Genomic DNA, 22,615 nt, shown 5'->3' on the forward strand with positions numbered 1-22,615 from the left:
CCACTGAATTAAGGATCACAAAAAGATATAGCCAGTGCCTTTTATGAAAGAAATTGTTAAAATACAAATAACCGATCATTCATATTTTTTCTAACTAAACTGTGGGCTCACATCCAACTTGCTTTGGCATTCAGCCAGTAAAATGCCAGCTTTATCTGATTCTACATATTGTCTAATACACACAACTCATTGTATTGTATAATAAGATAACATTGACACTACTTAGAAGTATCTACTATCACCTGGGACCTCTGCTCAATTTTAGTATAGTTTTATTCTCTGGACTCTGATGAGTTATATTTTTCAGTCTTTCTGTTTCTGTTTTACTATCAAGGAAAGAACAGTTAACACAAAAATTATCAGGTGCTAGTAACTTTGAGGGGAATGCTTTATAAGAAAATTGTGGTCTCCTATAGTGATCAGCTCATGAACCTCTTTGGAACTCTTATGAAAACTATCATGGACTCTTTCTACATGAAAGTTGAACTTACATGTATATCTTATACCACTTTAAATTTTTTAAAAAGATTTATTTATTTATTTGAGAGTGAGCGCATGAGCGGGAGGAGGAGCAAAGGGAGAGGGAGAGAGAGAATCTCAAGCAGACTCCCTGCTGAGTGAGGAACCCAATGTAGGGCTCGATCTCATGACTCTGAGATCATGACCTGAGCCGAAATCAAGAGTTGGATGCTCAACTGACTGAGCCAACCAGGTGCCCCACCACTTTAAATTTTTGTACAATTTTAGGGGTTCTTAACCCTGCTGAAAACAGGGTAGTACCATATGATCCAGCAATTCCACTCCTAGGTATATGCCCCAAAGAAGTGAAAGCAGAGTCTTGAAGAGATATTCGTATACCAATGTTCATAGTCATATTCACGGTACCCAAAAGATGAAAGCAACCCAAATATCATCAACAGATGAATGAATAAATAAAATGTGGTGTATACATGCAATTATGGAAGGAAATTCTGGCACATGCTACAAAATGAATGAAACTTGAAGACAAATAAACCAGACACAAAAGGACAAATATTATATTTAAGGTACCTAGAATAAGCAAATTCGCAGTAATATAAAGTAGAATAGAAGTTACCAGGGACTAAGGGAAGGAGGAATGGGAAGTTATTATTTAATGGGTACTATTTGGGATGATGAAAAATTCTGGAGATGGTAGTGGGGATGATTGCACAACATTGTGAATGTACTTGATGCCACTGAATTGTACAGTTTAAAATTATGAAAATAATAAATTTTGTATTATGTACATTTTACCACACACACACAAAAATCATGTTGAGAAGAACCTGGTAAGCCTGGGTTCCAGTCCCAGGTCCACCCATTACTAGCTGTGTGGGATTTGGAGCAAAATACTTAGTATCTCTGAATGTCATTTTTCTTACCTATAAAATTGGGATTAAACTACTGACCTTAGAGAAAATTAATGTGATTAGCCGGTCACATGGCAGCCACTATCCACAAAGGTAAAGAGAGCATGTTTGAAGTAAGCAAAATCCAGGGGACTAGGTTAAGAACAAAGTACCGGGTTACATAATTGCTTTTTGCCTCTAAGAGATAAGAATATTACCATGGAATAATACAAACGCCACAGGAGTTTAAAGCTAAAGAAATGGGCACAAGCCTTGTTCTGACCTTCCACTAACTACAGAGACAGAAGGAACACAAAACCACCCTTGCCTAAGTTTGATTATTTCTGTTTCCACTTAAATTGTTAGATTCTCATATAGGTTTTCCTCATTCTTGTAAACTGTGGGGTTTTTCTTTAGTGTATATTTTAAGCTTTTTCAGTGTGTCTTGATGTGGGTTCTAAGACACACACACACACACTCCACAGAGAAAGACCACATTTATTTGGAGATCAGACATCCTGTAATATTAACTGTTTGAAACATAACCATATTTGCAGAATTGTGCCGCAAAGCCCTCTATGTAGCAAGTACCAGATTGTATAGAAACAGCAGCACAGCAACAGCAAAAGCAAAGTGAGAGCTGAAGGAAGAGAAGGAAGCAGGAAAATGATAAATGCACTTTGCAAGCGTTGTTCAAGGCTGGCGTCATGAGTAACATTGAGCCCGTGACATTCAGAAAGGTTAGATTTCATTCATTTGCTCTGCTTAGGAAAATGGGAATATGTACAGAATATTTTTAAATTACATCGGAAATGGTAAAACTGAAAGTTTAATGCCAAAGAGATAGAATGCAGTTATTTGGAAAAATCGTTATGGAATGAGGTATCGCCATTGACATTTATATATTCTATTTATATTGGGACAAATAGCTAATCAGTTTTAATCACCTAATTCTCTCTGAAGTCTAGCTACTTCTTTCTTTTAAAGATTTTATTTATTTATTTGAAAGAGAGAGAGCTAGCGAGAACACGAGCAGGGGGGAGAGGCAGAGATAGAGGGAGAAACAGACTCCCCACTGCATCCCAGGACCCCGGGATCATGACCTGAGCCGAAGGCAGATGTTCACTGACTGAGCCACCCAGGCGCCCAAATCTAGCTACTTCTTTTGTTCCTAGCACTTGACACAATGCCTGCCTCACAGGGGGCCTTCAGTAGTTATTGCAAGAATGAATGAATGAGAGCACAAACGAGTGAGTGGACAAGTGAAAGAAGGAAGCTATCCATTAAATGCACGTGTCTGCATGACACGTATCAGCGGTGCGTGAATAAAGACATCCAGATTTAAAACTGTCTCTTTTCTCCCTTTCAGGGCAGAAACCATTCTCCTGGGACCATTCAGAAGCAAGAGACACCAACGCTGTGACATATGCCAGTGCCACCACCACCACCACCACCACCACCACCACCACCACCTCCTCCTCTGCCTCCACCTCCCCCACCCTCAGGGGCTCCTCCCCCTCCCCCACTGCCAGTGCCCCCGGTAAGCCCTGTTGTTGTTCAGTCTTGTTTACTGTTGAGCATAAGCTGCTTTGAATACACTTGAGCAGAGGGTTTTAAATGTTGAGAATCAGCCACCACCCAGCTCCCCTGTGGCAGGGCGCATCTTCGGAGCTGACTCTGGGGGCTCCAGGGTCTGATTCCAAACCAGCCTGGCCAGGTAGCTGTCTCCCCATTTCTCAGCAGCTCCCACCCGCTGCCTCAGTGTTGTGTACAAACGTCTGCATCATTTCTCTTCTCCTTCCTGCTGCTCTGTGCAGGCTTCGCAAGCCTAACTGCCTCTCCCATCTCACTGGAAACCTCAGGTGAGAGGCTGTGGGGAAGTGCACTGTCAGCGAGGCGTGCTGCGGAGTCTGCTCCCGGTGGGTGCTGTGGAGTCCGCTCCTGGTGGGTGCTGTGGATGGTGGTCACATTGCTTGGGCTTCAGAAGCCTAGTTCTGGGTCCACACGAGGCAAATGTCATATGAAACACCGCAGTGAAATGTAAATCTCAAATGAAATTTCCCTATCTACACAAGACTGAAGTCAGTCCATTCCAGTTTATATTACTGGATACTCTTCTTCGGTTTAGTAGTTTGGGCTTAGGAGAGGCCCAGAGAGCAGCTACTTTGCTTTAGAACAGAGATTTCTCAACCTCGGCACCACTGATATTTAGGACCAGATGATCATCTTTGTCGTGGAGGGCTGTTCTGTATGTTGTAGGAGGTTTAGGAACATCCCTGGCCTTTACCCATTAAATGCCAGTAGCATCACCAATTGAATCTATCAGAAATGTCTCCAGACTTTGCCAAATCTTCCCTAGAGGTGCAGTCATCCCCCTCTCATCTTAGAAGAGTATTTGTGCTTAATGCTGACAACAAACCTTTCTTCTGAAGAAAACCTAGAGCATTTCTTCCCCCTCAGCCTGACCTCCACGGGCCACCACAGAGAGCCGGGTCCAGCACTGACCACAGCTCCTGTTTCTGGTGGAAAAGGAAAGATACAGATGCCATGTGGATGTGGAATGCAGAGGCAGGGCTGCCTAGGGATTATACGAACCAAGTCTGCAGAAGCCAGGAATAGAGCCTCGCCGGCCCTCCTCCCCTGGAGAGAGTGGGAGGGTATGCCTGGGTGCCGCCCCTACGACGTTAGCTTTGCACGCTGACCATATCTGATGTGCCAGGGACGCAGACCTGCCTGAAACTTGGCTCTTGCCCTTGAAGAGAGTGGAAAGAAAACACATAATGTGAATTATATCTAAAAGCTCTCCAGCCAGTGTAGAAAGAATAGAAATGTGTTGGAGTTCCACTGCTGAATCTGATCCCACAGGGGATAAAGGAGATGAAGTTTATAAGTGAAGGAAATATACGTGGGACAACCATGTGGCTCGTGCATAGACTTGCCAGCACCAAGGAAGTGCCATTTACAATAACTTCAGATACCACAACACTGTAAACTTAGCCAGAATAAATAAACTTAACAAAACCCATATTGTTGGGAGATTTGGGGAAATAAGCCCTTTTAAACACTGCTGGTGACACTCAAATACCTGGGACTCAATACGTGTTGAATGAGTCTTTCTGGAGTGTTCTCTGGCAGAGATCAATAAAAACCCTAAATGCATCATGATTTTTCCTCTGGTTATGGAGTAGTTTTATTTTTGAGACTGACTTAAGAATTTAACCCTAAAGAAACCAAAAAGAATTTATACAAGGATGTTCACAGCAATGCTATTTATTCTAGTGAAAAAATGGGTCTTAAATGGTTTATGAGAACTAAATGAAGTTTATTAAGTCATGCTGTTAATTAAAAATTGAATTATGCCTTAGAGTTAGTTAAAAATTATAACTGTGCTGATTATGCAAAGCAGATATGAAATGATGGATTAAAAACAATGCACATTTTGTGCATAATGAGATCAGCTGTATAATATGCATGTGTGGCAAAGATCAGAAGAGAATTTTGGGTGCTGATAATAAAATTTTAAATTTCATTAGGCAATTCTTTTTCTTTAAAGATGCTTAAGTTCATAGTAAACGAGAATAATTCTACCCTTGGTCAATTTTTTTGCCTTCCCTCCCCCATTCCTAAATTTTTTTGAGGAGGAAAATAACCATGTAAATTTTAATATTTTTTTAAAACACACTTTTCTAAATCTAGGAAAAATATGTACAATGCATATTAGAGGCAAAGAATTAACATCCTTCGTATAAAAAAAGCTCTTACAGGTCAATATGGAAAGGGTGAATAGAAAAATGGGCACAGGGTATGACCAGGTAGAAGAAATACAGATGTTCCAACCTCACTATAATTGAATAAACACAAATTAAAACAATGAGAAACCATTTTCATCTTCGATGATGGTGATGGTACTCTTTAAATGTTGGCTCAAATATCAGGAACAAAGCACTAATAATTCTTAATGGGAACAAAACTTGGTATAGTTCCCTAAAGTACAATTTGTTAATATAGATCAAAACCCTTTAAAAAATGGCTATACTCTGTGACCTAGTTTCACTTCAAATAATTTTCTTTAAGAAACTAATCATAGATGGAGGCGCCTGGGTGGCTCGGTCAGTTAAGCATCTCTCTGACTCTTGGTTTCGGCTCACATCATGATCTCATGGGTCATGAGATGGAGCCCCGTGTCAGCTCCACACTTTGTGGGGAGTCTGCTTGAAGATTCTCTCCCTCTGCCTCTTCCCCCCACTCACTCGTGCACTCTCTCTCTCATATAAATAAATAAATCTTTAAGGAAAAAAAAACTAACCATAGATATACAGAAATATTTAGCTATAGGATATAAATGAAAGCATTACTTGTAATAGCAACCAAGAAAGAAAGAAAAGAAACAATCTAAAGTTTTAATCCCGGGAGATTCCATAAATAAGTGATTATGTAATCCATACAATGGCATACTAGGCAGCCATTTAAAGTCATATCAAAATTATTTTGTTACTTCCAGAGTAATGATTGACTCAGGCAAGAATCATCCATGAAAGCTAAAACCACTCAGTGAAATGTTTTTGGGGAATCGGATGTTCACAGGATCCTAAGTATCACCCGGATTACTTCTAATTACAAAGGGGGAAATGTACCTTTAAAATGGTAACCTTAGGAGCACCTGGGTGGCTCAGTCGGTTAAGCGGCTGCCTCTGGCTCAGATCATGATCCCGGGGTCCTGGGATTTAGCCCCACGTCAGGCTCCCTGCTCAGCGGGGAGTCTGCTTCTCCCTCTCCTTCTGCCCCTCCCCCTGCTTGTGCGCTCTCACTTGTGCACGTTCTCTCTCTCTCTCAAGTAAATAAATAAAATATTTTAAAAAAATTTAAAAACGGTGATCTTCTTGTCACCTATAATGGAATGACCTTATATCCCAAGCTTTTTGCTGTGATGAAAAAAGAAATACATAGCATCGCCCTGTAAATATCACCTGCCAAAAACGAATGTACTCTGAGCAAGCAATGAGACATATCTAGATGTGGGATCTTCTACAATAGACGTTGGCAAACAAGAGGGGGACCCATGCTCCAGTTTTTGTATAGCCTACAAGCTAGAATCGTTTTTACTTTTTCAAGTGGTTGACAAAAGTCCAAAGAAAAATACTTCATGATGCATGAAAATGATACGAAATTCAAATTTCAGCTCATAGGTAAGGTTTTATTGCACCACAACCATGCTTTCTCATTTATATTGTCTTTGGCTGCTTTAATGCCTCAGTGGCTGAACACCAATTAGGTAACTTGTTATCCCCCCAAAAAATAATTTCATTTTCTCACTAGTCAGCCTGTATTTTTAAAATTATACTCAATTACTATTATTATTACATTTTTGAACTTCATCAGTGAAAATTTTGTGGACATGTGTTGTCTTTTTTTCTTATGTTGTACTTACATACATCAGTGAGTTTGCCTCTTGGCCCAGCCCACACTGCCTAAAATCTACTCTCTGGCCCTTTACAGAAAAGGTTTGCCAACACCTGTCCCAGAAAGCAGCTGGCTTCATTCAGCCTTCCTTTGGTCACCAGCAGCCAGGGATGTTGATACATCCACCTCAGATCTTGTCCTTCCCCTGCTTCGCTTTGCAGGACTTCCTATCCCTCTCTTAACTGTCGCCCATGCCACCTCTCACACCTCTAGTCATGTCTCCTCTTTTAGGATCTCAGCATCGCTCTCCCTTTTGTCTGGAAAGCTCTTTCTGGGCATCTCAGCTCAGATGTTGCTTCCTTGGAACATCATTTCCTCATACCCATCCTGACATTTAAAACACACTTTTAAACCCCTTCTTCGTAGCCGTTACCAGTTTTTAGTTTTGTTTTTATTTGACTGAGGGCCACAGTGTGTGTTTTGTGATCTTTTCGTTCATACATAGGCACTCCACTCATTGAATGATAAATGAAGGAATATCCGTGTAAAAGGGTTAAGAAATGGCGCTGAACCTCTTTCTAACCAGTGTTCAGGACTTTACACATCAATGCTCATGGAGCAATGTGGCAGGTGGTACAATATGGAACCTTTGCAAGGAGGGGGCACTTTGTGTGTTATATCCGCTCCCTTGTAATGAACAGCATCCTGTCAGGCTTCAGCTTAGCTCTGGACGATCTGGAGATCAGACCAGGGCTGAAAGTTTCTTGGTTTCTTCCTCCCACCTCTCACTTCTCCCCTTCCTGTCCTCCCATCCTCACCTCCTCCTGTCTGATGTGCAGCTTTTCTTTTCCCAAGAACATGAGCGTGGAACCGGGGAGAAGGACAGAGGGGGCTTGCTGAAATTTTGAAGTAGGCTTGAATTAAAAGCCAGACACGGGGCACCTGGGTGGCTCAGTCAGTTAAGCGTACGACTCTTAATTTCAGCTCAGGTCACGATCTCAGGGTCATGAGATCTAGCCCCATGTCGGGCTCTGTGCTGGGAACAGAGTCTGCTTGGGATTCTCTCTCTCCCTTTGCCCCTCCCCGACCTTTTTCTCTTTCCCTCTCTTAAAAAAAAAAAATGAAAAAAAAGCCAGACAGCCTTCCCCAGCTTGTTCCCCTTTTCTTGCCCCTTATTCCCCTGTCTTTTGAGCCTTACTCCTTTGTCCTAGCCCTCTAAAATCCGTTAACCGTATCAAAACTGCCTGTGTGGTACAGTGATCCACTTATAATGAAATTATTATTGTTGCTTTGGTTATGGTATGTAACTTTTTAAAAATCTAAAGAAAATAGTGCTCGCTTCGGCAGCACATATACTAAAAATCTAAAGAAAATATAATGGATTTGATTTGTGAAATGCAGCAGACTTTTACTGAACTTTTGTTTTCAAATCCACTTGGACTCTTTGGTAGTGTCCAAGATGAGAGAATAAACTTCTTGAGGGCCCATGATTTCTGTTTTCTTGCCATAATCCCATAACACTACCCGAGAGGAAGGAGATACATATGTCTCTGACCAACTAGATAAATTCACTGGAGGTGGGTCATGGCCACAGCACGGGTGTTTATTTAAGAAGTAGATTTGTAAATTTTTACAACATTATTTTGTAACATTGCTCTTCAAGCTTAAACATCCTAAGGAGGAAACAGTGCCCCAAAGAGAAGTTGTATCTTGTTGTTTAAAAACAAAGGGGAAACTGGTTTGGCAATCATTTATTTACCACAAAAAGCAAAACTCTTAAGTGGGAAAACACCGTGGTGCCATATATTTCTGCCTGCCTGTTCCGTGTTTAATAAGATGCTGAGGGGAAGTTACAATGAGAAGCATTTTGTGGCCCCTCGCTCTTCTGTTCCTTCCTTACCATTTGCAGTCTTTGTTTGCATTCAGGAAACTCCGTAAGATCATTTTTCTGCTTGTAGTCTAAGGATTGTGTGATTTACAGGCAAGGTAGACTTTCCAGTGTCAGGAAATAATCAGCCGTGGCTTACACTGGGAGATTTTCCCACCATCTCTAGGATGCAGGGGCTCACATGGTATAGAAAAATATGTCAATCTAAGAGAGAAAATGTGGAAAATGGAGTGGTGTCTGAAGTCCCATGAGAGCCTTTTTCAGAGTTTTGTGTTTGCTGTGGTTAAAAAAATACACTAAGTGGAAAGGGGCTTTAGTAGAATTGCATATTACCCTATATTCTGGAAAAGGTCATTTGCATGTTTACTGGTACATGTGGAATAATGAGAGGCTTAAAAAAAATCTTAAACACTGTCACTCAGATTCTCCTGACACTCTGTTGCTTCGATTAGTGTTGCTAATAAGGGATTGGGAACGCTTACCCGGACCACCGGGATAAGGAAAAGGCTTTTGCATTAGGCCAGGCTATTAAGAGAGAATTAAATTGACATTTGGTCGCCACTTAACAGTTTGCAAAACTGCACCTTTGTCTTCTGATAATTTTAAAAAACCTGATTCCCTCTCTCTTGCCCATGTACACCCACAAGCAGTAACCCTGCTTCAGTGAAAAAAAGGAGCCAGTCTTTGCAACAGATTCACTGGGTCTGTAAGCGAGAGAGGTGTGGCAGGACCTGCCAGTCATCCTTGCAAAGGGCCATTCTGGATGGTATTGAAATGTGTTTCTTTTTTCCCAGCTGTGAGGTGGGCAGGGTGGTGGGAACAAAAAGGAAAAGACTTGCAGTGGTGTGCTGGAGGCAACGATTATGCCCTGATAATGCCTGGGCCTTGGCTAGAGAGCCTGCAAGCTCTTGTTAAAGGCTTTTATCAAATTTCATAGGAGCGCAGGAGCGTAAGCCGCTCTTCGTGCTGCGCCTGAGCCGAGGGATAAGGATGGGCAGGTGCCATGGGGTATGAGGCCAAAGGGCGATCCTCAAAAGCCTCGGCCATCTCTTTAGCAATCACTAACCAGGGATTTATCTTACACCCAAGTCTGCTAGTTCTTTGCCTTTGAAATCTTTTAAAATTACAGTGTAACTAACAATTCCTAGAAAACTGCAAGCAGACCATTATCCCTGCACCGGGGTTGTCTTTTCATATGTATGTTGCACTTCAGGAGCACCACTGTGGTTTGGAGCCTAGGATCCTTGGTGCGGTGGACCCTTTCCCCCAAACTGCTCTTTCCTTTCTTGCCATAAAAGGCAAAAACTACCAGTGTCAGGTGATTGCTGGCAGTTAGCTATCCAGCCCTGACTTGGTAGCGAAAGCTGCAAGAGGGGAGGGGTGCTGCGACCCGAGAGCATATCTGTCCAGCGGGGTTTTGGCAGCCAGTAAAAGTCATGTTTCCTAGAACATGTAATGAAAAGACAGGTAGCATGGCATGGAAAAAGCGGCTACATAGAAGTAGTATGGTCCCAACTATATAAAACAAAACAAAACTGCGTCTGTACATGCTTACTCATGGCTGACTGCTCAGGGTCTCTGCTGCTAGCAATGCCGGGCACACAGGACGCAACAGCTGGGACTGTAAATGCCTCTGAGCTCAGTGACCGCAGACTGTGCCCTTCACCTTGACCAAGCCATCGTGCAAATTTACAGGCCTTTTACTGCACAGACTTACCCAGTCTCTGCCTCTGAATTTTGGACCTGAATCCAGAGAAGCCTGGATTGTCATTGTCACTGCTCATTCGTGATAGTACTGAGAGTACAACTGGCTATTCCCAGCCCAGAACTTTGTACCTTGGGTTGCTGCTTCATTATGTATTTCCTACATCTGGGATCCTCGAGGTCTCATCTTTTAAAAGCCCTCAGGTCCTCTGAATTAGTCACCTTTCATTCTCCTAAGCTTGCTTCTCTGAGCATCAGGCATCAGATGTGTCTTGCTAATGCTTTGAGATCTCCCCGGAACAGACAAGTCGATGACTGAAAGGATCATGGGGCCAGTGAGCAGTAAGTGAGTGACTTTGAGACAGGGAGTCTGTGCCTAGGTCAGTACTAGGCACATAGTAGGAGCTTAGTACCTAGTATTACTTCATTCGCAAGGTAAACCCACTGGGAGCTAACCAGCCACTACTTTACATCTTACACCTGCTTAAGCCTTGGAAGCCAGAACATGTTCTATATTGTGCCAGAACAGCATCAGCACATTCAAATTTTAGTAAAAATATTTCATAAAGCAAATGTAGTTCTATTAGAAGTAACAAATTTACGGATAGCAAAAGTGAACACCCAGGCATTACTTGAAAAGCCCTAAAAGAGCCTTTGGCAAACCTTACCCATTCCAATTTGTTACTGTTTTCAAAGAGAATAGACCTTGCCCCTTTTCTTTACATAAACACATTTGAAAACTCCAGGAAGGCAACATGGTGTACCCATTTTGTACATGGTAGTGATAGATTTCCATTTTAATAAGGTCTATTCACAACAGAGGAGCGTGAATGTGTTTTCAAGCTGGTGAAAGCAGGATGGCACCTGAACCACATACAGTATTTAAAACAGAAAGGTGTAAAAACATGTTTGTGTTCTGCATCCCCCGTTCAGCACTCATTGTGCCAAGCTGTCAGGTTAGCAGGGATCATGCGATGATGCAGCATGGTGTGTTAAAAAAAAAAAAAATATATATATATATATATATATATATATATGGGCTTTCAAATTATACAGATTGGAAACTGAATCCCTGTTGTACCACTTACTAGCTATACGATGTCAAGCAAATTCCTTAGTAACTCTGGGCTTCGCTTTTCTCTCTGTAAATGGGAAAAATAATCATTACTTCTCCAGGCACACTGCCTCGAGAGTGGAAACTCCATTTTTGTCTGTTTTGCTTATAGTGCCTCCTCAACACCTGAGCCAATCCTGGCATGGAGTAGGCATTTGGCAAATATGCATTGAATGCACAAATCATGGGGTTATCGTGAGGATCTAATAGGATATTAGGAGAAGCTGTTGTTTACTCTGTGCCTGCTTAGTCAATGGGAGCTACTATTATTTCAGGGCCCCGGGGACCAGATCTGGGACTAGTAAGTTGAAGGCAAAGGCCCCTGTGACCAGTGTGGGGCAGGAGGTCAGACACCAGAAGTGAAGATCAAGGTCAGAAGCCTGAGTTATTTCAGCTGGGGAGTTAGGCCAGCGGTGTGAAAATAGTCCAAAAACAGAGGGCAGACTTGACCACTTCTGAGTTTTCCTGGGTTCCAATCCACCATGCCAGTATCTGCTCTTGTAGCATGAGTCCAAGGAGGTGAATGGTTGGCCTTCCCTCCTCTTTTGTGCCTCCCACTGAGCTGAGTGGCCGGAGTCCATGGGTATAGCAGGAAGTACCTAGAATCAGGACTAGGGCTGTGGGCGAGGAGTGAGTGGAGATGTGAGAGTGTCCTTTTAGGACCCACTCCAGTGGAATGGCAGCCCGGGGCACCACAGTTTACCACAGGTAAACGTGTGGAGGAGGCTTTATTTTCTCAGCTGCTATTTGGTTTGTACAAGCAGCTGGGCAGTAGCAGACCAAGAGGCTGCCGGGAGAAGAGCACACGTTTCCCTAGAAGATTTAACAGTGATGCTCGTGCAAGAATTCTAGATCACCTGGCTGACTAGGGCCCCTATCTACAGCAAAGAAAGATGTTAAGATGTTCTTTGGGCCTTGTGGCAGCTTGAGGAGACTGTGATTCAGATGTTATGGCTTGGTCTCTCTCTGCCTGGCCCAAACTTCCATTTAAAACTCTATTGAATGGGGCACCTGGGTGGCTCAGTCGGTTAAGTGTCCAACTCTTGATTTCGGCTCAGGTCATGATCTCAAGGTCCTGGGATGAAACCCTGCATCAGACTCCACGCTCAGCAGGGAGTCTGCTTCTCTCCCTCTGCCCCTCTCCCCACTTATGTGCTCGAGCACACGCACTCTGTAAAATAAAATAAATAAATCTTTTAAAAAATAATAAAATAAAATAAAGCTCTACTGACCAGGAGAATTTGAACACTGATGGGTTATTGGTTGATATAAAGACATTATAGTTAATTTTACTTAATGATACTATTGTTGCATTTTTTTTTCAAGATTTGTTTATTTATTTGACACAGAGAGAGAGACAGAGAGACAGAGCACAAGCAGCGGGGAGCGGGAGAGGGAGAAGCAGGCTCCCCGCTGACCAAGGAGCCTGATGCGGGGCTCCATCCCAGGACCCCAGGATCATGACGCTTAATGACTGAGCCACCCAGGCGCCCCTATTATATGCTTTTTAATTAAGAAAAATAAAAGCCATGTAGGCACAGAACGTTTTTTTAAAATTCTGTGTGCCACACCCCCCCCACCACCGTGTAATCTGGCTCCTGTTTTTCCGGGGATTAATGTTAAGGTTTTTAGCACCACTTCCGTGCGCCATCTCTAATCACTGGGTTTTGGAATGTTTTGGTTTTTCCCTCCTCAAATTGAGCACTGATATGAGTGACTCTGAAGGGGAGTGTCAGAGAAGCAGTGAGCTGAACATCCCAGTCTCCCTTGCTACTTTTTATTTAAATCAACCTGGAGCCCTGGTGGGAACAGCCAGATTACACACAGGTTTGTGATACTGTTGCCTTTACCGCCCCTGCCCTGGTAGGAGGACACCTTGTGCTAGCTGGTGTTTTCTCCTCAGACAAAGCACAGAGGATATTGTGGGAATTGCTAAGGCAGAACTTTCCCAGCCAGCAACCCTTCTTGGCACCAAGGTCGCCCCACACAGATAGGGAAGAATTTTCACCTTCAGCCTTGTCCCCCCTCTGCCTTCATGCCACTTGTCATTGTGTTGCTGAAGGATTTGGAGGTTGGGGACGGGAGAGGAAGCTTAAAACTTTAAAACCAACTCTGAGGCAAAAACCCCGGGTGTGGAGGTAGCTTGGAAAATGTGTTAGGGCTTAAAAAAACAAACAAAAAACAAACAAAAAAACCCACCAAAACCCAAAAATCGTGTGGGTCCCTGAGCAGGTGAACAGCGCTTCTCAAGAAATCAGATCACAGGCATCCGGGGACTTCTTTAAACCTTGCAACTGTGAAATACAGACTTTTGCCCTTTGGGCAAGGGAGACTGTCACATTTTTTAGAAACTACCATTGGTTTGACTAGAAGAAGAAAAAGTACAATAGTGCTGGGCTGGGGGTCAGATCTGTGGCAGGAAGAGAGTGGAGCTGTCCCTGGAGGCTTGGCACACACAAGAGTGGCCCAGTAAAACCCATTCCTTTAGCTAAAGGGCCCCTCGTGCAAACACAAGTGATGACTGGTAGGTAAGCTCCTTTTTTTTTTTTTTGCCATTAGTTCATAACTATTGCTAAAAAAAATGTACGCCAAAAGCACTTATTATATCCACAGAAAGGATTTAAAACAAAAACAAGCCAGTTGCTAAGGGGGGAAAAGACCCACTGGAAATGTGGCATGTCTTTGCTCATCTCCTCAAAGGCCAGATTTGGACTTAGCTAGGGGAGCATGTGCCCTTCTTTCCCCCGCTGAGAGTAACTGTTGTAAGCTAGGGTTAGGAGGCAGACAAGTGGAGACTCACCACGCACGGTAGCGGTGATTCCCCGGGGGGCAGGGAGCACTGTGCCTGCTGGACACACAAGTACTCTCCCTGTGCGGTGGGAGGACCCCTGAGCAGGGAGGGGAAGGCTGCAGGCTTCCATGTCAGACGGACCTAACCCCAAGCTCAGCGGCTACTGGAACCTGAGCATATCCTTCTAGACCTCAGTTTCCTCACCTGCAAAATGGAAATACCACTGTTCTATGGGTGGTAAAAGGATTAATGGGAATGATGCTTTGAAAACCGTAGCCCAGTGCCTGACATGGGCAGGCGTGCAGTTCTGTGAGTGGCAGCCCCTCTACCGCACCCCCACCCAAGAGCACGGTCTCACTCGCTTTCACGCTGGTCTCTCCATGAGGGCAGTAAACCCTCCTGTGTCAGCTCAGCTACTTTGTTGTCAGTACCCCCTGAGGGGGGTTTGGTCCAGGAGCCTTCTGTTTCTGTGCCAGGGAAGGCTGCCCTCGGGAGGATCCTGAGAGTAGGGGTCGGGGGACAGAGATCATTGATTTTCCTGTTCCCTGGGGCCCTACACAGCAAGATGTGAAGGTCATTTCCCGGCGTCTGGAATTTCGCCCTTGGCATACTTGTTTTCCCCTTTCCATTCCAGTAATTTCTTAGCAGCGTGCAAACTCACACATCAGTTCCTCTTTCCCTTCTTGGCGAACCTCCTCTTCCCTATTTTGACCAAAGACTTCCTTGAATCATCAATTCCTGACCCTCACCTGGGAAAAGCCAAGGCTGCTTCTCCTCGCTGGGACCACAAAAAAGCACCCCCTCCCTCCATTGATTTTTATGTTAATAGGAATAATAGGATTTTGTGTTCAAGGCACATAAATTTTCCATTAGTAACAGGGCCAGACTTGGCCTGTTTGGCTTGGATAAGAGTAGTAGTCAAGTGACTGACATGGAAGGCTCGGTGAACTTCATGAAATTCAATGGTGTTCCTTCCTGCTGCACTTTGGCACAGAGAAGCGTGTTGGTGAGACCAGCCATGTGTCCGCACTGGTTGGGCTCTCCCTAAGCAGGGGCTTCAGGAGCCCAGCACATCTGCCTCACCTCTGCCCTGTGTGTCATCTGGGGCTTCTCTGCCCTTCACTTCTCAGGCTGCACAATGGGGACAGCCCTATACGGAGAGAGGTGGGGTCGCTCGCTGTTGATTGTATTTCGTCTGGCTTCCTCAAGGACTTGTTTCATTTTGTTTTCATTGTTGCTAGGTAATGCCTAAAAAGAAAGGCTCTTCTAAATCTTTAAACATGTTCTTCAAAGGCTGGATTCTCCAGTGCAATACTAGGGGAGGCTGGACAAGAGATAAAGGGGACCAGTGTCCTGGAGGGGATATGAGGAACCAATGAGTTTTCCTATGAAAACTCTAAACTCACACAAAAGTACACCCTCCCTTAGTTTAGCTTTTAGGTGAAATGAACGGCTATATTAGGGTACACTATTCTGGAATGTGTTCCTTTAAGGCCTAGACCCCAGGAGCACCAAGACCAGCAAGAATCACCCAAGCACCCAGTTCCTTAATTCTCTGCTTTGACGTCCAGAGCACTTGCCTTCAGGGCCCCTCTGACCTGTTCTAACTTCTTGTATGTTGTCCCCTCCTGGCAGGGGGCCCCTTTACCCATCCTTACTTGAGGAATCAGTGCGTTCCACCAGACCTCTGGTTCTGTTTGCTGCCAAAGATAGTTGAAGTTTCTGCCACAGACCCATCATGGTGGCTGAGTTACAGGTTTTGAGGACAAGCTTGGAAAAAAGGGGGTGCATCCAAAGATATCTGGCATAAAAACTTTTCCATGGCAATTACAATAATACCTTTGTATTATTATTCAAAATAGTAATCCTCTAACATATTACTGTAAACAACTTGACTATTTAACAACTTCTCATAGAGCCTCATTGGATCTTTCCTCATCCCCTGTGAGAATGATAACAGCATTGTCTAGTTTGGGTTTCCCTAGAAGTAGACCTGGAGACATGGGTCTAGGTACAAGTAATTTATTTGGGAGGTGATTCCTGGAAGCCCCAGCAAGGGAGTGAGGAGACAAAATAGAGGAGAGAGGAAAGCAAGTGAAGGGTGTGTGGGAACGTGGGGCTCCATCCCGCAGCGGATCCCCGAGAGACTTAGAATCTGCCTGGATTGCACTACTGAGGGGCGAAGGGCTGGGGCTTTATGCACCCACCCTCGTCACCCTCTGGCACTTTGGGCAGTCCAACAGGGGCATGTGTGCCTGTCCAGGGAATTCCTCTGGCAGAGACCAACCAGCAGTTAGCATGTGGGGGGCTGTCTGGTGTCAGCCTCTGGGCTAGGCCAAGCCAAGCAGGTAGGTGTGGGGGTCCAGCAGCCTCTGCTCTAGTCCTCACCAATTCATGGAGGAAGAACTGAGGCCCAGAGAGGTGAAGTACTTGCTCAGAATCACACAGCTGGTGGAGTCTCTGCACTCCTTCACCTGCATGCTGTCCCTCGCTCCACATGGCCTCCAGGGCTGTGGTGATGACAGAGGTGGCTGGGACATCCCCTAAAAGCCCAAGGCAGCCGGGGTTAGGAGGCCCGAGAGCTGCACTGGCAGAATGCCTTCGCTGATGTGCTTCTCACGTCTCCGTTTCCACGGGGAACTTTGCCTGACCAGTTTAGCCCCTTGTTTAGAGGCAACACAGCATAGTGATGAAGATTTCTGAGCCAGCCCTCCGGGGTTCCTGTCCTGGAAACTGAGTGGCCTTGGGCAATTTACTTAAACTGTCTGTGCCTTTGTTTGGTTCTGTATTAAAATACCATCTGCTTCTTAATGGCTGATGCAAGGACTAAATGAATTAATACACGTAAATTGCTTAGCAGGGAAGAACAACCATAAGAGTGTTGGTGTTGTTATGGTGCATGTGGATGCTCTTTTTCCTGTCACTAGCATTTCCCTGGCTGTAGGAATCATGTGAACTCATTCTAAAACGAAAGCTCACATTTCATCCTGTGCTCATGTCTGGGAAGCATCTTGCCAAGTTTAAACACCATGGCACTTCAGACAATTTGTTTATCGCCTGTCTTCACCCCGTATTGAGAAACTCCCTAACAAGGGAGGTCATATCGGCCTTACCCTTCACGGAGCAAGCAGTGCCAAGGGCAGTGCCTGGCCTTGGGAGCTGCTCCGGAAATTGGTGTTCAGTGAATGAGAGCGCACCCTCCCTGGGGTTAACTGGTGACACCGAAGCTCATGTTACCCAGGCAAGCCACCTGCTGGTGGTGACATCAGCGTAAAAAGAACTTAAGAGGTTGAACCAGAGATGTACTCCTCCCAGAATTTTCTCTATATTTATAGAACACTATTCTGAGGTCCTCAAAAGAATTTTCAGCTGTGGCCCAGGTCTTTAATCCTCAGTGAGATGAAATTGGAAGCTGAGAGATGGAGGGGGGGCATTCCAACGTGCTGTATTAACATCTGCCAGTAATGATTGGTATTATTGTGTCGTTACAGATTAACACTGTGTGGCAATAGGTGGATTAATTTTAACATCTCTTTGACCCTAACGCACTGTTGAAATGGGTCGGGTCAAATTGGGGGTCCTGTTTTATGTATGAGGAACTCAGACCCACTGTGGCGTGCAGAGGGCCCTGAGGCAGAACCAACCTAAGCCGAGGTGCTTGTTCACAGTTACCAAGTTCTTGTTGGTGAAGGTAGGAGGTGCCCAGTAGTGGGAGGTGGGTTATAGCTTCACAGCCTAGACACCAAGTCACAGATTCAGCTTGTTATGGGCTGAATTGTGTCCCCCTCCAATTCATATGTTGACGTCCTAACGGCCAGTACCTCAGAACGTGACTCATAGGGTCTTTAAAGAGAAAAGTAAGGTTAAATGAAGTCATCAGGGTGGGCCCTAATCCAATAGAACTGGCGTCTTTATAAGAAGAGGAGATCAGGACACAGACAGGGAGGAGAGGGGTCTCAGAGGAAACCAACCCTGTGCACACCTTGATCTCAGACTGCTAGCCTCAGAACTGTGAGGAAATACATTTCTGTTGTTTAATAAATTGCCAGGCGGTGGGACTCTGGTGGCAGCCCTAGCAAACGAAGATGCCTTCATTCGTAGGCCCATGCAGAGACCTCTCACTGTCTCCCCCAGCTCAGGGACCACCCCTGCACAGCTACTCCACCACACCTCGAGGACGGGTCACCTAGGGCAAATCTGGTTCCAGAGTCAGCCAGCCCCAGACAGAATCCGCAGCTTATTTCTTCATCCTGTATGTGCATATCATTGCCCCCAAATTTTTGTGCTTTTTTTTTTGGGGGGTTTGATTTGTTTTGTTCTTCCTTGCTCTGTTTTGTCTTATTCTGTCTACTGTTTAGAAGCACACAGACTTTGATTAGAAGGGGCCTTCTGCCCCTAAGACCTTGTTTAAAAGCCTCTATAGCCTTTGCTACGAACGACCTAAACTGCTGAGGTTGCAGCAGGAGTAATGCATTTCAGAATCCATGGACCGATAGCTTCTATTTCTGGAAGCTCAGATCGAGAGTTGTGTCTATTCCGTGCAACCTTAGATCGTTTTAGCATCCATTATGGGATGGTCTTCCAGCCATCACAGAGCAGATCTCTCTGCTTGCTCACTGCACAGCAGTTGCTGGCTCTCTCCTGCGATCTCCTTGTTCCCAGCGGATTCTTGCTGCCATGGTAGAGGGGGCTCGGTTAGGTGCATGGGTGGACCTGGGGTAAGCCTCGGGAGTCCTCCTGTAGACCTGGCTTTGCAAAAGTGCGAAATGATTTCAGATCTTTAACGGTACCAGAAAAACCACAAGAAGTGAAAGTTAATCTTTTTTTTAAACAAATCATCTTACTTTCCCTTTTTTTGTCTCCTTCACTTTTTCTCACTTTACCTTACCTGTGTTACTTTGTGTCTGTTGCCAGAGTGAGCAAATAGAAGTACAAGATACCTAGATAAACTTGAATTTCAATTAAATAGCTGTACTACAACTAAAACAAATCACTGTCTTAGTATGAGCAGGGAGCAAATATGGACATACTTACATTTTTTATTGTTTATCTGAAATTCAAATTTAACTGGACATCCTGTATTTTATCTGGCAACTCTTTGTCTCTGAATATGTTCTTTTGTGTGTTTCTCATATATACAGGTATGTATGTACACGGAGATTTAGCTGGATAGAGATAGATATCTCCCTCGCAAGTTTTCCTTATGTCTTTTTCCCCTGTAAACCCACCACACACACTCCCCCGCCTTCATTCATATGTGCAGGAGTGGTTACACATATTTTTTTCCACCTTTTTTCGTTTCTCCACATCCTCTCCCCTGTTATATTATCTCCTTTATCTATCCTTAAAAACTATAATTTTCCTTTCCCTAAATGTTAGTCACACTTAATAAATAACTTTTGTTTCCTTCCTACTTTAACATTTTGAGAAGTAGAATACTTGATAGTTCTTTGTCTAAAAACCAGTAAAATAAGGCCATGATCAGCCTAGATATTCTACTTTCCTTTTTGTTTTTCTTATTTATATTTATTTTGCCTTGCCGGATCACTGGCTCTTAATATGAAAATGGGATCATACCCTTGTACGGAAGGGTGGTAGCACAGGATACAGGTCATGTAGGAACCTCGTGGGCAGCATAAGAAGTTTGAGGATTTTTTTTTTTTTTACTTTTGTAACATCTCGTTAGTAAGTCTTAAAACCTCCCAGTCAATAGGCATAAATCCCTCTAATGTCATCTGTTTGTTTTTTTAACAAACCATTATGCAAGGTGGTGGGATTCCTAAATCAGTGAAACCCTTTGGTCTTCACCCTTAGATAAGACACACACAAAGGTAAGAATATGAAGGAATATGTATTCCTTGCAGCAGAGAATAAGGAGTGGAAATTGAGCCAGAACTGAGTGATGACAAACCTTCATCATTAAGGGATTGGGTTAAAATGGCTGCCTTGCTCACCAGGTAGAAGACAGAGCGGGAGCGCCCAGGGCACTCACTCTGGGAACTTCCACCTCTTCTCATTTTGCACCCTAGGCACCTCCCTCACTTCACTTTTGTCCTGGCTCTGTAACATAGTGCAATTAAACTTTGCTCCCTCATAACCCAGCACTTCAGAAGCTCAACCAAGGTGTTTCTCTTTCAAAAAGAATCATGACACCATTTTTTCCAATTTGAGAAAAATAAAAGTAAATGAATTTATTTTTCTTGATTCTTACTTCACTGTGTTCTACCTCATGCCACAAAAAAGTTGATACAGGCATTTTTAAAAATTCTGCCTCCACAAACTTTTCCTAAACCCTTTTCACAGTAGTTGGCCTCTATGGTTTGTTTGTTTTTCTTTTCCGATTGAACAGTTGTCTAATTCACTTGTTGACAAAAAAATTCAAAAAACTCTGTGAGGGCATCCACCAATGCAGTCCTAAAACACACTTTCCAGGCCTCCAACTCTTGGGGACCAGCTGTTGGCCACTGATGGTTGTATCTGGGGCTTCACCACTCCTTGACCCCACCCCGCCCCCATGACTTTGATGACTAGAGTGCTTTACTATTATGATTTTCTTTAAAATAGTTCCACTTAAACCCTGGAATCTGAAATGTATTCGTGTATGTATGTGATTTATTTTTAACTGACTTTATTTTTTAAAGCAGTTTTAGGTTCCAAGCAAAATTGAGTGGAAAGTACAGAGAATTCTCTTACACCTGCTGCCCCTGCGCATGCATAGCCTCCCCCAAATCAACAGCAGATTTTTCATCAAGTCTTAAATACTGCGTGTTGTTAAAGATTCATCATCTTTAAAACTATCTCTTTGAAGGCATGGAGACTTAAAATGAACAGAATAACCAAAGATTGGTAGCATTTTTTAAATGTGATTTTTTTTAAAAATGTTCATGTACTAATATTTTACAGGGTCTTACGCATTTTCTGCCTGTACAAGAATTACCGGTTCCTGAAATGGAATTCAAGGTACTAGAGATCAGAGTAATAGCTGGACATCAAAGGCAGCTGATGTTTGTTGACTATATTGATACTCTCTTCCTTAAAGCGTCTTGTGACTTCCAGATGCTTTGTCATCTGAACAGTCTTTGGCCTGGGAGCCAGTAGATGGGTGGTCTTTAAATGGCTTTTCCTCGAGCCGGGGGTGTAGCCCCTTCCTTAGGGCGCAGGGTTGACCTCACCGAGATGCCAAGGAGTGCAAAGGAAGGACAGTGGTTGGAGATACATCTCAGTTTGCAGGAGCAATTGTTACAACAGCCTACATCACTCTGATTACATATGGCCTCATTCAGGAGGCCTAATTTTAGGAGGTATAAGACAAAAATACAGTTGAGAGAAGGGAACTAAAAATAGCCCTCCCCTTTTATTCTGTTACAATTCACTCCCTCAGATGCTAAGTCTGTTCAGTTTATGCAAAAGTCTTTCCCTGTCATAATTGTCATGAAGACTTTGACAGTTATTAAGCACAATGAAAGCCCACATCTCATTTCGATTCACTGCAGCTGTCATGACCTGCAATTTATTTCTGATGTCCTCTAGAATTCCTGGCATCCTGTTAAACAGATGCTATTGTATTTTTAAGGGAGGGTTTGATGTGGCCCCTTTTTATTAAAAATACACAAGAAGTGTCATTAATAAGAGTATATTGTGTGAGTCACACTTCATGTGCTCAGGTGGGCCCCTTCTGGGATTCTCATGACAAAAATACTTTTGTAAAAAAAAATTTACACCAAATTTTTCACATTAAAGAACTAATTTTACTTTAGTAAATATTCGGAGTGTTTATTATATAGAAGACGTTGTGCTGAGCACTAGAACAGTTGATGAAGACATCATTTCTGCCTCAAGGAACTTACTGGGGGAAGACAGATGTATGTCAAGATGTGAAACATACAATCTCAGCAACTGACGCCAAAATTCTTCCCAAGGCAGTACCTGTCTGGGGGACATATCCTGACAAACTGTGGAGGGCTTGACTGGGAGGGTGGAATTTGAAAGCAGGAATGAAGCAAAAAATAAGAATGGCTACACTGTACCACACAAAGCAAGAAGGATTTGCTTCATGCATAAGTAGCTGGGCAGAGGGAAAAACAGTTCAGAAGGGAGGTGGGGGGAAGGGACCAGAACACTGGTTTGAGGAAGGTGACTAAGGGGATGCTGGGCCAGATGAAATCTTCCCATGGTGTGACGAGCAAAGGCTATTCGAGGGCCAGTGATGCCCAGTGCTCAGTGCAGGAGTGTCGGTTCTTAGAATGGAAAGCCCTCCTATTCTCCACCCACATTTCAATAAAGTCTCCTGTGCTCATGAATGATTTGTGTGGATGTTTAGGGGTTTTCCTAAGGGGCATGGAGGAAGA

General features: G+C 43.8%; 1 protein-coding gene across 3 annotated transcripts in view; it reads left to right on the forward strand.

Moving 5' to 3' along the window:
* Positions 1 to 22,615, forward strand: part of WIPF3 (WAS/WASL interacting protein family member 3) — an 80,645-nt gene that overhangs the window by 16,029 nt on the left and 42,001 nt on the right. For all 3 annotated transcript variants that reach the window (XR_004819490.1, XR_004819491.1, XM_035723394.1), the window contains exon 2: positions 2,740 to 2,910. Coding sequence is in view for 1 of the 3 variants with exons in the window: in XM_035723394.1 (XP_035579287.1) it covers positions 2,797 to 2,910 (114 nt within the window). In the remaining 2 variants the exon portion in view is untranslated. The remainder of the gene's footprint in view (positions 1 to 2,739; positions 2,911 to 22,615) is intronic.

This window comes from Zalophus californianus, chromosome 12, assembly GCF_009762305.2.
Source record: "Zalophus californianus isolate mZalCal1 chromosome 12, mZalCal1.pri.v2, whole genome shotgun sequence".
Classification (NCBI taxonomy): domain Eukaryota; kingdom Metazoa; phylum Chordata; class Mammalia; order Carnivora; family Otariidae; genus Zalophus; species Zalophus californianus.